The following is a 15505-nucleotide window of genomic DNA, read 5'->3' on the forward strand; positions in this document are numbered from 1 at the left end:
CAACATACATAGAATATTTACAGCACTCCGATTGCAAAGATAGGTTCAACTGCATAGAGGGACCCACTTTAAAACCCATGTTGAACATAAGTCTATTAACCGCTTCTCAATTGTTGGACCTATGCAAACACAGCGAGAACATACAAGCTTTTAGATTTATTTACTAAAGGCAAATAGGCTGTTGCAATATATGTGTAGTAGACTTCTAGCATGCTCTCTTTTGAAATAAACACATTTGCACATATATACCCAAGATCCATTGTACACAAAAAGGCTTAGCATCTACTTATAAAGCCATAGGGGGTGATTTACTAACCTAAACACACGCACGCACTAGGTGCGTGCGATTTTTACACAGCAAAACGTATTTATCAACCAAAAAGTCTCTAAAAGCATATTTCCACTAATGACATATATGGAAAAATCATGCACATGATGCATATATAATGCTGCTTCACAGTTTAGACAAAAATGGTTAGCTCATGCATTTACATTCCTGCATTCATCAACGCAAGCAACACAACATAGAGCTAATTTACACAACATCACCTTGCAATTCAGGGCAGGGCTTTGCACAACACACCTGCTGGGTGTGTACATACTACAAAGGTGTTTAGATTCCACCCATAGATCATGCTGGGAGGGAACACACTACAGAGGTGTATACATGTTCGTGGTGTGTTTATAAGGTTAGTAAATCAACCCCATAGTCTCAGTGCTCTATCAGTACTATTCAGATTATTATATTATTCGTAATCCGGTAACGAACTCTACTAATATTGTAGGAAAAGACCAACTTTGGGATTATATTACATGGACAGTATTATCCGGGATAGATTTATAAATGGAAGTGATAATCTATCCTCCCACCCTTGAGGAGATTATGGAAGTGATTATGTGACTGCCAGGTGGGAAGAGTCTGGGACCAGATGGGTTTATGGGAAGCTTCTATAAACAGTTAAAGGAACTGTAAAGGAAAAAACATGTGTAATGCAATCTTAGATGTGTGCTGGCATTCGCAGAAAGAATGTATTACTTTATTTCCCAAAGAACACAGAGATCCAACTCAATGGAAGAGCTATAGGACTATCTCCATAATAAAAATAGATTTAAAAAAATATATGCCAAATTGTTACTAATTCACCTCCAACCCTATTTTGCTGATCTTATTAATATTGACCAGGTTGACTTTGTACAGGGGCAGGAAGCACAAGATAAACCCATGGAAACAATCTTTATGTTTACCTACTCTCAAACGCATAAACTCCCAACATGTTTAGTTTATTTGGATGCTAAAAAAAGTAATTTGGACTGGGGGTTTCTAGAAGCTACTTTGATGCAAATAGGATTACCAATCCTTTTTGTGAGGAAAATCATGGTGTTATATTCCCAACTTAAGTCTAGAATAAGGGTCATTATCTCCAAGAATGTTCATTATCTCCATCTTTATACAGTATATATATATATATTGACAATTGAACAATTGGCTAATGCCCTTAGTGCAAATAAATCTATTAAAGAGGATCATATAGGAGATCAGACTCACAAGCTAAATTTTTTTGCTAAAAGATTTTATGTTTTATATTTCAAATCCCAAAATTTCCTTTCTCTATCTGGTGAGAGAACTTGGGCAGTTTGGAAATTTTAGTAACACATCTAAATCATGCTGCCTGAATAATTCTGTATCAAGTGTAGACTGGAAATTAAAAAAAAAAAACATTTCCCCTATTGTTGGACCTCCAAATAGATTAAGTATCTGGAGGTACAGATTCCCGCAAATACAGGCATTTTTGTTCCCTCTACTTAATTCCACCAAAAGTAGGTAAGCTGGGGCTGCAAAAGGGCATTCTTTGTTTGACAAAATCACTCTTTATAAAATGGATATCTTACCCCTGTTCTTTTATCTCTTTCAAATATTACTTATTAGTGTAGCACATGTCTCTTTTTAGAAAGTTGAGATCGTTGCTACTTCGATAAATTTGGGCCTGATTAAGGTACAATATATTTGTACAAAGGACAATTAAGAGGGGAGATATTCTACACAGTGTAAATTTTGAATCAGATATTGGACTGGCTTTTCCATGCACATACAACATTATGGGTATCAACAGAGCAATCAGCTGTTGCGGTCCCACTAATATCTCTACCATGAATTGGAACTGATCATCGTCCATTGCGTGGAGACTTTCCTCCATTGGTTGTAGCACTATTAAGGGTGTGGGACACAGCAATCCAGAAATATGCTATATCATCTTACATAGGAGACTCAACTCTCATAATGGGAAACCCAGTTTTTTTTGACAGGCTTGAGACATAAAGAATACCCAATCACGTACAAGGAAAATGTAAAAAACGGAATGTTTGCTTGCACAGAACTGAATGATGGAAGTCAGCAGAGCTTCACCTCATTCACTAAGGGTAAGTTCCCTTGCAAACTGAAAAATCTCTTTCATAGTTAACAGCCTATTTGCCTTTAGTAAATCACCCCCCTCCCCACTACCACTTCTTCCTTCTTTCCATTCACATCGTTCCACAATATGGTTTTTATGTGTACCTTGCTCTGTCTGTTTAAACATGGTGTACAGTGATGTCATCAGTCCCTGAAGAAACATCCGTTCAGTGGTGACTTGATGACATCAGTGCCGTCTGAAACTGCAAATAGTACATTGAAGAGATTGGTCACCCAGTGCACAAAAAACAAGCAGAAAATGCAAGTGAAAAGAAAGTGCTGGAAATCCTAATGTGTGCAAGCAGACTTTGAAGTGAGCTAGAGAAAGTTTGAGGGAGCACAGCTAGAAAAGAAAGGTATTATCAACATAGGTGAGCCATCTTGTTCTGCTACATTACTGCTTGTTTTAAATATTGTGGGAAGGTGTGCTTATATGCACTTTCTACCATTTATTAAAACTGACATTGATAGAAACAGCAATACAAATAGTAAAATAAGGGCCTTGCCTGTGCGCCCATCCATTTCAAGAAGATGTAACCTTTTACAAGCTTCTCACCATGCTTCTTGCTAGGAATGTCTTAGGACACCACCGCAGATAAAAATCAAATTGTATGAGAAAGGCACATATAATTTATTCTGTTCAAGTCACTAGGACTATACTTTTATAAGACACCACTGGATCATTTTGCAAACACTTTACTAATTTATGATGTTCTCTTTGCAAGTATTAATGTGACTGACAGCGATGATGAAACGTGGTCCTCTTATAATATGAAACAAGATGAGCACTTTATACAATTTCATACCTGTTGAGCAGTCAGGTCCTGTCCAGTTAGGATCACAAGTGCAGCTTCCAGACTCTTGAATGTAGGTCCCATGTCCAGAACACTGGTCTGGACACATTGATTTCAGGATTTCACAGTTGGTGCCACCCCATCCTTGATTGCAATGGCATTCACCATGAATACACAATCCATGGTAAGAACAAAAGGTATCCAGGCAATCAGCTAACAACACAGAGAGAAGTAAACACAATTAGCCGTTTTTAACATCTTATGTGAGAAAATCTTCTCAGTTAACATTTAAATATTTAATTGTTTCTTACAAAATCACAAATTATTGTTATTGCATGCTTAACCGGAGGCTTAACCAAGGTTACTCACTTAAAATAAGCATAATATAAAGTTAACCTGAATAATACAAATGAACCACTTAGCACTGATCAAGACAAAATGGCCTAATGCATAAAAATGGAAGGCAAGGAAAGGGGATGGCACGTACTAATCAATTACATACTTGCTTTCATTTTCTAACCTGCACATTAAAAAGGAAATGTTATTGGCAACAGCTCCCCTTTTTCTTTACGGTTTTATACAAAAACCCCCACTATGAGTGTATAATTATGCTGTTTTGTATTATACTGCAATCTATCAGCTGAATACTTCACATCTTCCTGCACTGCTATTAACGTTCTTTTGATGATGAGACTTAATTCAGCAATTTGACTCAATAAAACGTTACACTTGTAGGGTCAATGGTCTGAAAATTTAATTCCAGGGACTTAATTGCATTGCTTTTCACATGCAAATCAATAAAAACAATTTGATCATGGAACGAAAATGGTGGCTTCCTTTCTATGAAGCCAAGACGAAATGGTCTGTGCTCTACATAACAACATCACAGATTTCCTAATTACATCTAGTAGTGCCGAAAGCCATGTATCATGTTTCAGTGTGATTTAGATACTGTAGGAGTGTGAAATGAGCTAGGTTGACTTTTTTCTCTTCATAGATCATTATAGTCATTCTATATAGATTCTAATATAAGATAATCCTAAAGTATTTAAAGTATGCTGCCAAAAAAGCAACTATGGAACATCCGTTCCTTAGTGTGGATAAAAAGGATTCTTATATTTCACATCAAGACCACCTCTGTTGTATACAGAGGCACAAAGCACATGACCTAAACATTAGTGACTGATACATTAACCCCTTAATAACTGAAAACACATTGTGAGATGTGTACCAACATCACTAAAAGTCCTTTAATTACTGTATTGTGAAATGTGCTTGGGTATGGTCACTAAGGTAAACATTATCTGTGGTCTAATGTTCTCATTCTAGCAATAAGAGGGCATGGTGATTTAAATAAGGGTTACATAAGGTCCAGTTGACATTTTAGTATGATTAGTATCTTGATCAGATACTAGCTTTGCAGGTAAGCATGGCAAAGCACAGAGTTTGCATTTGAGCCAAGACAAAGGAAGAAAGGACTTAGTCCTGGTTCACACCTAGGCAGCACAGTTTTTGCACATTTATACGTGTGTAAGCAGCACATGACAATTTGGGGGACTTACAGTCAGGCAGTGTCACCAATCAGTGGCTCTGCCTGTACACTGCCACTTCACCTTGACATTGGTCACATAAACAGACTCAAATGGAATCTGAATGTACTTTTTTAGATGTAAACAAGGTGACATTTCTAATCTGACTTCCCTATTAAAGTGCAGTGTTTAAACCATAAGTAGGGCTTTTAAGGTGTCCAATTGCACAATCATTCAATTAAATATAAAACATTTACCTTTATTCGTTCACATAACACATCTTATAGTACAAGGATAAAATGTAGCTCTCTGCATATATTCATTACACATTACCTCCTTGAAACTGCCTAATTTGTTTACAGCAATATATTATACAAAGACTGATAACTGTTCCATGTCACTCATATGATCCAAGCCAGTTGGCACTTGTATATTCAGAGGTAATGAATGTTGTGCTGGTTTCAAAAACTCAATGCATTTGAAAAACTGTATGCTTCATCAGGAGAGAGGTGTTCTATAGTAAAAATGGCTCTAGAGCCACCCTGCTAACTGGGAGAACCCAGCAGGACCACAGCCGCCAGTGCTCATGCTTATGACGTGCTGCATATCTGGAAGTGGACCCCTCCATCCGGTCTCCACCACAGTGGCATATTATATGTTTTTATTGACATCTCTGTCTTCTCTGCATGATTATTACTACAGAACCTTAAAAGCCCTACTTATGGTTTAATCAATCTCTGTTTATACATTAGGGGTGTGGTGTCACCACCCAAGGGGTAAATGCGTAATACAAGCTGTATTGGATGCTATTAAAGTGCATTATGAAACATAACTATTAAAACAAATATACTTTTTCAAAATAGGTTCACTTAATGATCTGATTTTCTATGCCTGCCATAATAAGAAGACACTAATTAAGCAAAGTGATATCATTACCATTAGTAAGACTAAGTACTTTTAATTGTAAGAAAAAAATCTCACAGCTCTTCATACATCAAATCTATCATGTTTACCTTCCTCGCAGTTTTCCCCTTTATAACCTGAGTTACATGCACAGGATCCCATGATACAAACTCCGTGGCCTCCACACAAAGGATCGATGCACTGGATACCAGGGATGTCACACTCTGTTCCCTTCCATCCACTATAGCACAGGCAGCGTCCCTTGGAGTATTGACCATTCCCATTACACAACACAGGACAGGCTGCTGTGAAATATAACATGACAAAAGAAGAATTAGGTTGTTTTTTTACGCCAGCGGTACCAAACTTATAGAACCAAAACAACAAAGGATAAAGCAAATAGATAAGTATGTCAGCTGCTTGTTGTTGAAATAGTGACGGCTTGTGTTCCAGCATCTAAGCTATATTTGTTTAACAAAAGAAAAGCAATTTTTGTACCTCTTGAACAATCGGGGCCTAGAAATCCAGGAAAACAATGACAGGTTCCTGAAACACATTCGCCGTTTCCATGGCAATTCCGGGGACATTCCACAACCGAATCTGTAAATAACACATTTGGTGAGACTATTTATACAAGTCTGTAAATGGAAAACCTGCTGAGTTGTTGCAATACAGATCTTTAATTTCTTACAAAGTCATCAAGCTTTTTGATCGGCCAGGTATTCCAGAAGTTGCTTAAAGTGACATTAAACCCTCAGATTTCTTAACATAAAACAATACTGTAATGTGTACGTTACTGTAATCCATGGTAGTTTCGCTTCTATTTGCTGCTCTTCCTTTTAAATCCTCATGTCTTCTCATGCTTGGGGAGAACTTCCCTTTGCAGCTGACTGCCTCTTCCTGTAGTGCTGGCTCAGGTTGCAAACCTATACACAGACACCATGTATCCATTCCAGAGACAAGGCAGTCTGCTGCAAAACAGAAGTTCTGCCCAGCATGAGAACAGATACAGATTTAAAAGGAAGAGCAGCAAAGAGAAGGGAAACAACCATGGATTACAGTAAGGCACACATTACAGTATTGTTTTATGTTAAATGTCACTTTAATAATTTGAACAAAAGCCAGTATTGACTACTTCCTACTTCCTGTAATTGCTGCCTGTGACAGGACAGGATTAGAAGTTTAAATTTGCTATGACAAAAATGTCCTTAGTGCAGAATATTTTTAATGCTGTTTGACTAATTCAGAATGACATTCTTGCTCACCGTCTTTGCAGATAGTTATACAGTAATTAGATGAGACATAAATGCGTGTCAGTCATTTCATTCAGTAGGCAGCAAACTTTGACCTCACACTCAATATGATAAAAAGCAGGAGAGAAAGCTTAAACATTATTTTGATATGTTATGGAACAGTGTGAACCGAGCTGTCTCGCTTTTCCTTACAATTGCTAATTTCACTCAGCAAGTCATATTATCATCAGGCTTCCTTGTTCCCTGTATTTTCCATTCTTAGAAAGCAAGGTAGCAACCAATATGAAAGTAATAACTACTATTATGGTAGACTGATTTTATGCAGATAATTGTTAATGTTATCAAGTTTGGAATGTAATAACCAAATTTCTTTTATATTGCACATTAGATTTTGAAAAGACTAGTTTTGAGTTCCCCAAGAGGTGCTGCTTTACAATTTGATGCCAGCCCACCTTTCCACCATCAGGACCAGCAGGAAACTGATGGCTAAAATTAAATGAGGTTGGAAACTCCTACTAAAGGTGCAAGGAAAACCACATGCAAAAAAAATTATCACGTGCTTTTTGCAGCGACAGGCGTTTTTCTATGCGCAACACTATGCTCAGGTGTGAACCGATGCTATAGAAATAAATGGGATTTCTTATCTTGAGTGTTTCAGTGCAGACAAACATGCGCAACAAAATGCCTAGGTATGAACGAGGTCTAATGCCATTGGGCTGCAAGACAACTCCAGTAACAAAAGAAAACAAATATGCAGTAACCAACATCAACAAAATTCAGGGAGGGACAAAGAAGGAAGAAAGTCACACTGAAGTGTAAAGATAGGAAACAAAAAGATGACTACTAGAGACTGAGAAAACAGGCCAGACAGTTGGAGAACAAAAAGTGTAAAGACAGACAGCACAATTGGTTTGCTGCTCTCACCACAACAACATGGTAAACACACATCAGAAATTAATGCTCAAGTAAAGCAAGGGCATGAGATAACATTGCATAACACAAAACACTAGATTATAGGTAACACCAGGGCTCAAAATTTCAAGTCTTGAGCTACTAGCCAGGCCTTAAAAGTCACTCGTCACCAGTTGCCCCACCTAACCCCTACCCTGCCCTGGCCTTAACCCCGCCCCTAAACACGCCCTCTTAAATTATCTTATGAAATTACATTGTTAAATGTTTTATTCAGAATAAAGTTACAAAAATAAATATTAACAACTTTTACAATATTACCATAAAGCAATGTAAACATAAAGGAAAATGTATCTGAAAATGCAGAATGGCACCAGTTATAGAGGACTACAACTCCCAGCTACACTTTATATATCAATGCAGAATGATGATGGCTATAGAGGACTGCAACTCTCAGCAACACTTTATAACTGGTACCATTCTGCATTTTTGGATAAAGTGTTGCTGAGAGTTGTAGTCCTCTATAGCTGTTATTATTCTGCATTTATATATAAAGTGTAGCTGGGAGTTGTAGTCCTCTATAACTGGCCTATTCTGAATTTTTGGATAGAGGACTACAACTCCCAGCTACACTTTATATATAAATGCAGAATGATAGCGGCTATAGAGGACTACAACTCCCAGCAACACTTTATGCAGGAAAAACCTGTTGACCAAATAGAAAAACAGTAAAGAACTGCCCCCAACTTCCTATGGCATTAGTATGATGTCACATTCCCGCCAGATAATTAAAATAATAAACATAAACAATGATGAAAAGGAATGTTTTCCAACTATCCAAAAGAATGGACTGGAGTACCTGCTTGCAGAGCTCAAATTACGTCCATGACCTTTTGCAGATCAGTCTCCCCCTCCTGAGAAATAGCAGCCTGGAGATCAAAGCAAGGATCACAGTACCCGGCCTTTAGTTCAGGCTGACCTGTGCTGCCATGGGAACAGGAACGCCTATAGCTAGATGCCGGGCCACTAAGTTCGAGCTCATGGTCCCGTCTGCCTGCACATGCGCAGTAGAGAGCGGGTATCTTCTATGGTGACAGGAGACGCTGGCTTCTAATAGACACTTTTCCTGTCACCTGTCTAAACAAAGACAATCGCCAGAGCCGATCAATCGTAGGAGGACAGATCAAGAGGAAACTGAAAGTGCAGGAGAGAAGAGAGAAGTAGAGAGCGGATGGATCTCGTGCCTGGCTCGCACTCACTTTATTTCCACTCGCCAAATGCGAGCAGGCGAGTGGAAATTTTGAGCCCTGGGTAACACAATAGCAAAACAAGACACAATGCGAATTAACAAGGGTAACTACTATAAATGGCCAAACTAAATTTGTCCAATTCCACCACATGAACCTCCAGCTGCTTCACACTGTATACAAGCCACCGGGCCCCCCGGTAATATCTTTTATCATATATGGTCACAAAAAAGGGCAAAACAGGCAAAGATACAGGAGAGAAACAGGAAACATACCACTGGTGCACCAAAGCCAAGCACAACATGGAGGGGTGACACAGTGAGAACCAAGGGACACAGGATCAAAACCTAATCTTAACACATTTTACCTACTCATTTGCCTCCATTTTTTACATTTACTTCTCATTCAGAAGCCAACTTGGAGACATTTAACCTATAAGCATCCTGTTAGTCAGTAAGCAACAGTTGCAGGAATTAGGAGATTACCATGAGTCACACCTTAGGAGGTAAATGCTTTGCCCTGTAAGGGGAACATTTATTTGGTTATTACTGGTGACAGTGCTCGCTCCTCGAGGAGCTTACCATCTAAGGTCCCTATTTCTCATGCATACCGGGCCAATTTAGACAGGAGCCAATTAACTTGCCATCATGTCTTTGGAGTGTGGGAGAAAACCGGAGTAACCAGAGGAAACCCAGGCAAGCACAGGGAGAACATGCAAACTCCTTGCAGATAGTGTCCTTACCGGGATACAAACTGGGGACCATTGTAATCAGGATCATTGCAAACCTGAAGCTCTGTGTCCATTATTTAATAATCCTGTTTCAGGTACAGTCACCAACAGTAGCCAGTCATAAATAAGAACTAAATAAAGGCTAACAATAGAGAAATATGTAGGCTGCCATTGCTGCAGTTTGGATGACTTGCTGGTGTTTTGACTTTGGTGTTCTAAGATAAGGAATTCTGCAGTAGACCAGCATTGGCAGTCCCCACATTTATCCCATAGCAGGTCTCCTCAAAGAAAAATGTTGGGGTTTCTCTTCAGTTAAAATGTAAAACATCTTTAAATATATTGCTAGAGTTATTTATATATGTCTAGTGATTACAGTTCTCTTTCAAAATAAAAGTTATTTGCAAAGCACACTTAGTGAAGTAATCTTACCTATAACAATAGTATTAAAGGACACCGGTTCAGTGTTTTTTCCGTCATTATAAAAGGCTATGTGCCAGATACCAGAGTTGAGATACTGGATGAAACCAGCTTCGTGAAGACTGACAGATCTTGGGAGGCGACCCGCTTTCTCAGATTCCAGCAAGTTGCGTTTTTCTCTTGAAATTAATCTGCTGCCTTCCAGAAGTTCTACAAAATCATACTGGAATGAAACACATAACAGTTGTTATAAGGAATGTAATAAAATACATCTTTCTAAGCTAACACTCCTTTATGAAAATGTCTGTACTTGTGTCGGCACTCAATGCACAAGTGAACAAATTTTAATATACACATTTAATATACAGTAGACCAAGTGGATGTGGTAAAACATGCAATTTAACCTCTGGCTAGAGATTTAGAATTACTGTCTGTGCCATTAGTATCTCAGTATTTGCCTCAACAGAATTTATTATGAGTATTTAAGGAAAGGAACAATAAATAGTGTCTATCATAAATTTAGTAGTGGTATAGGATAGTTTCTGTATAAGTGTACTTGGATACATCTACGCTTCAAAACAGAATTTCAGACCTTTTTTCATATTTGATATCTTAAACTGACATTTTAGATCAGAATATTTGCATAACTTTGAAACATAATAAAACAAAAAACAGTTTCTGTTACATCTACCTTTAAGATTTTAAATCCAGACAACAAATAATTTAATCAGTGAACCCCTAATGCTGTCCAGAAAAAAACTGCAGCTGTACTAAAGAAGAAAACCCATTTTATAATAAGAAATAAACCTACTGTATAGTCAGCAAGCTTTTCACAATGCTTTTAGGCGGGACTGCAGCCTTGCTTTCTGAGCAGCACAGAGGGTGCCACTCTTTAGTGGAGATAGAAGGATTAGAGCATCTGACAATGTTTTTATTGACTGCAGGTACTCAGGTATAGCTTTCTCTCCAGCCAGAGTACAGTAAGCAATGCATAACATCATCAAAATCCATGAAAGTCAGTCAGTCAGAGGCACAGTGCCTTAGATGATCTCACCCTGTAAAATTACAGCTATAAGGTTCAAGGCACAGCAGTGCTCTTCTATTGAGAAATTTGAGACAAAAGGTACATCATTCTGGGCACTGATTAGCCAAAATAAACATTGTTAGATGTCCACTTTAAGGGCTCACTTTAAAGTGACACTAAACTTAGGAGTTAAATCCTAACAACGCAAAGTACCCGAACTATTAACAAAAATGTATCTTCTTTGTATCACTCAGCTGTAGATCTTTGATGGAATTGTGTCTTTTTTGAACCTCAAATACTATGTAACTATCTCTGAGTTTGTGCCGACACTGTCCTTCCTTCTGGAGGGTGGCTACTTTGTTCCCCATGGTCCATGTGTGTGTTGTAAAGTAGCCACCGCCCGAAGCTCACTCCCAGGATGGACTACAATCTCACGTTTAGTTTACTAACTTGTATTGAAATTATAGTCTATCACTGGAGCAAGCTTGGAGTGGTGTCTACTTTACAACACACACAGGGACCAAAGGGGATAAAAGTAGTCAACCTCCAGAAGAAAGGACAGAGTCAGCACAAAGTCAGAGATGATTTGAGGATCTACAGCTGAGTGATACACAAATACGCTATATCTTTCTTAATAGTTGGGTATTTTAATGCATTTTTAAGATTTAAGACTTTAAGGGCTAAGCTAAGTGTTATATGTTTAGGAAAGTATTCACTGTTTGGGTTTTTTTTGTGTAGGTGACACTTTAACTATTAATTAACAGGGCAATTTGAACAACTTTAGTATTGTCACTTGTTCTCACTATCGTAAAACTCTCCTCAAAAATGACTGTTTAGATCCACAGGGTTGAGCACCAATGTACCATAAAAATCTACATATAAATCACTATGACTTTATTTATGCAGACTTACATAAAAATACATTTAATACACCAATGCACCACTCATCATACCAGAACCTCTCATCAATTCAAGTGTTGAGGGGTCAACACTGTTCTATGCCTAATACGGACACCCTCTCAGTTGAAATTTCCACAAAACTGTGAACCAATTATGTTAAAAATATTAGATCATTTGTTTTCCTTTCATCAACCATAAAGGCTAAATGATGTATTTCTAAGACACTGGAATGTCCTTGTCAAGAAGGAAAAAAACTTCCCTGTTCTGACCCCTCTACTCTACAAGGTTTACTTCTTGCAGGAAAGGAATAATACAAATGAGAGGAGGGTTTGCATTTGACAAGGGCAGCTTGCTGAAGTCTCTGTCTGCTAATGTTTCTTGTACATTTTAATATGTGATTTTTTGACTATGTGTAAAGTGTCCTGTCCCTCACCCATGCCTTTCTCTGTTGGCTCCACAGAAAAGGTGTGCAGTACATGCATTCTTTTCTAACTGAATTTAGATTTAATGTGCATTTATCTTTCCAAAACAAAAAGTAAAGACCTTGCTGTTAATCAGCCAAGGTGGCTTCAGACTAATCCCACCTGCTGAATCTATTTGGTTTGAAAAAATTAACTATCATTTGTAATGTTCTTCACTGTGAGTGTCTGTGGGAAAGGTAAATTGTATAAATATAACTACAGTGGAGACCTGGCAGCACAAAAATTCAACATTAACTAGATGGAACCTGTGGCTTGGAAAAAGATAATGCAGTGGGGAGCTGAAGCTCCCTTAGAATTGTTGGTGATTCATTAGCTTGTCTAGATGTTTAGCCCTTTAGCTTTTCCCTGGGATAGCTTTGTCGCAAGATTTGCTGCAGAGAACAGCAGTAGGGCACATCCCAATACCAGCATTAGTCTTTCCCAATAATCTTTCTAACAATTACTCGCCAGAAGGCTCACACTCAGCTGTAACCGTATATGGTTTGTGGTCAGGGAAAAAGAGGAGAAATAATAGGCTCAAAGGGAACATTTACTTTTTGAATGAATATTTAGGAAAATATGCAAGTGTGTTGCCTTTGACTGGAACAGAGTGAGAATTATTTACAGAGCACATTTATCCATATATCTTGTTCGATAAAGATACCTACAGACACAAGTGAGTGACGTAGTAGCAGTGCCCTTTTGATGCCCGGCTATGGATTCATAAAAACACGGTGCTAATACTATCGGCTACTGCTCTATGATTGACTAAGATTGACTACCTAAGTGGTTAACACATTTATTTTTAAGAATGGAATATTAAGTTATGTGATATCATTATATTATTCAAATAGAATTAGCCCCCTCAATCACAAATATGCTGTGCCATATATTTGCCAACAAATCAAAGGCATTTGCTATTCACCAATCAAAAAGATTGGCAAACATTTTGATTTTTTTCTTGTTTTTATATTAAAGGCCAGCTTAAATAACATAGCTCTTTTGACTATGTTTACATTTACTGTATATTATGCATACATTCACTGAATATTCACTTGATACCTTAATTTGCAGTGGCATTTGATCTCATTTGCATTGACTGGCATTTGTCCTCTGCAACTTTTTTGTGTTTTTTTAAAATAATTCCTTGAACCAACCTTACAAAATTTGCTTGCACTTTCTGTTGGAGTTCTACAGCTTCTTATCTTAATATTCTGTGATCTGCAACCTTCTTTTGTTGCATTGTAAGTGAGTAAGATTGCAACAAGTTCAACCAAAGCTAATAACTAGCAAACATAGCAATCTGCATCTGGGCTAATATACTGGGACGTTCATAGAAATCAACTACAGGAATTTAGCTAGTGGAGCTGCTAGATGTTAAAGATAAATATCCAGTTGAAAATGTGCACAGCTGGACAACTCCCGAATGATTAATATTCATTTTATGGGAATACCACTAATTGGGGATCCCTAGTTTGGGAAGTCTTGGTCCAACGCATGTAATATTAAGAATCACAGAAAATTCTACTTCAATATTTGTGTATTAAATGAAAAAAATTTGAACCTAATATGCAGAACAAGAAGGACTGTATTGGGACAATCCTCTGTACTAAAACCAATGACAATATTTAAAACTATCCCGGGAACCAGGGTAGTTGGCAACTGTAAAGACTGGTGAAGTAGATTACACTTCCTTATGCCCTCTAAGGGTTGTGTGTGTATCTTTATTTTGTTTCAGTAGATAACCAGATGTAAAAGGTGAAATCTAAGTCCCCTGGGAACATGGAAACTGTTTAAGACTAGGACTCTTAAATACAAGGTCATCAAAACATAGCTATAGATTTAAAAGTAATTTACAGACTACAACTTTTCATACTTGCTGGGGGTCTTATTTTAAACAAAGGTAATCCTTATATTAGAATATAGACTAAGTTGTGCTTGACATGAAAGAGGTCAAGAGCATGTGATGTAGCAACAGACCTCTGTCTAATACAAATCATAGCATTCCCAATAGTTTTCATGTTATTTAGAAATATAGCAAAACATACTCCATCTGAACTACTGTGGCTGTTACCCATACATAATTTCATACTGCAAGGAAATGGTGGTTGGCTCTGCATGCAAATACTCTTTGTCCTTTTCTGAAGCTAATAATAAGAGATCCCCTCCTGATGAACACATTTGAGTTTGAATGGTCTCTAAGAGCCTGCTGAAAGAAACACCATTTAGGCCTCTGCAGCAGTGATGAGGGTTAACTGCAGTGAGACGTTTTATGTCTGCATAACGGACCAATGAGGCAAATACACATTATAGTCATATTTCTGATGGATGAGAAAGGGAAACCTTTTTTCTCTTTTCTTACAATACTTGTCGGATAATGTGCAAGCTTCACAGCACAAAGTCACTAACCATTAACTTTAAGGATCACCATCTACAGCAATAATGTACTATTCGGTTTCAGTGCCAGGTGGTTTCCATAGCTGAGTTTCTATGTTGTGATATGTCTGTGTATGGTGTGAAATGAACTACACAGAAACCTTCAATCTATTCCACCAAATCTTAGTGAAGAATGAAATGGAAAAAATGGGAACTGGAGCTCGATTTATTTAGGTTGAATTTTGCAGGACAAAAGACTATGCCTAGAAATAAAATCAAGACCTTGCAAGTGCTCCATTAAGCTGGACACTGTCACTTTGACATACCATGACAGACCCAAAAGCACTTACACCAAGAAACTGTACAAAGCAGGTCAAGTGTTATTCTTTATGATTCAGCAGATGCACAGCTTTCATATTGGCACAAATCTTAGGATGTATTTTTGAAATCAATAGCAATAATGGATCACCACAGGGCTTGGTGTTCCTTTTTTTGCCTTCATTTACACTTGAA

General features: G+C 37.8%; 1 protein-coding gene across 1 annotated transcript in view; it reads right to left on the bottom strand.

The window, feature by feature from the left end:
* The window catches only part of TENM3 (teneurin transmembrane protein 3), a 988875-nt gene that overhangs the window by 174075 nt on the left and 799295 nt on the right, over window positions 1–15505 (bottom strand). The window contains exons 10-13 of the mRNA XM_018576225.1: window positions 10244–10454; window positions 6174–6275; window positions 5786–5980; window positions 3256–3456 (exon numbers count right to left, since the gene is read on the bottom strand). Of these exons, the coding sequence (XP_018431727.1) occupies window positions 3256–3456; window positions 5786–5980; window positions 6174–6275; window positions 10244–10454 (709 nt within the window). The remainder of the gene's footprint in view (window positions 1–3255; window positions 3457–5785; window positions 5981–6173; window positions 6276–10243; window positions 10455–15505) is intronic.

The sequence above is a fragment of the Nanorana parkeri genome, unplaced genomic scaffold (assembly GCF_000935625.1).
Source record: "Nanorana parkeri isolate BGI_ZX_2015 unplaced genomic scaffold, ASM93562v1 scaffold60, whole genome shotgun sequence".
Classification (NCBI taxonomy): Eukaryota; Metazoa; Chordata; class Amphibia; order Anura; family Dicroglossidae; genus Nanorana; species Nanorana parkeri.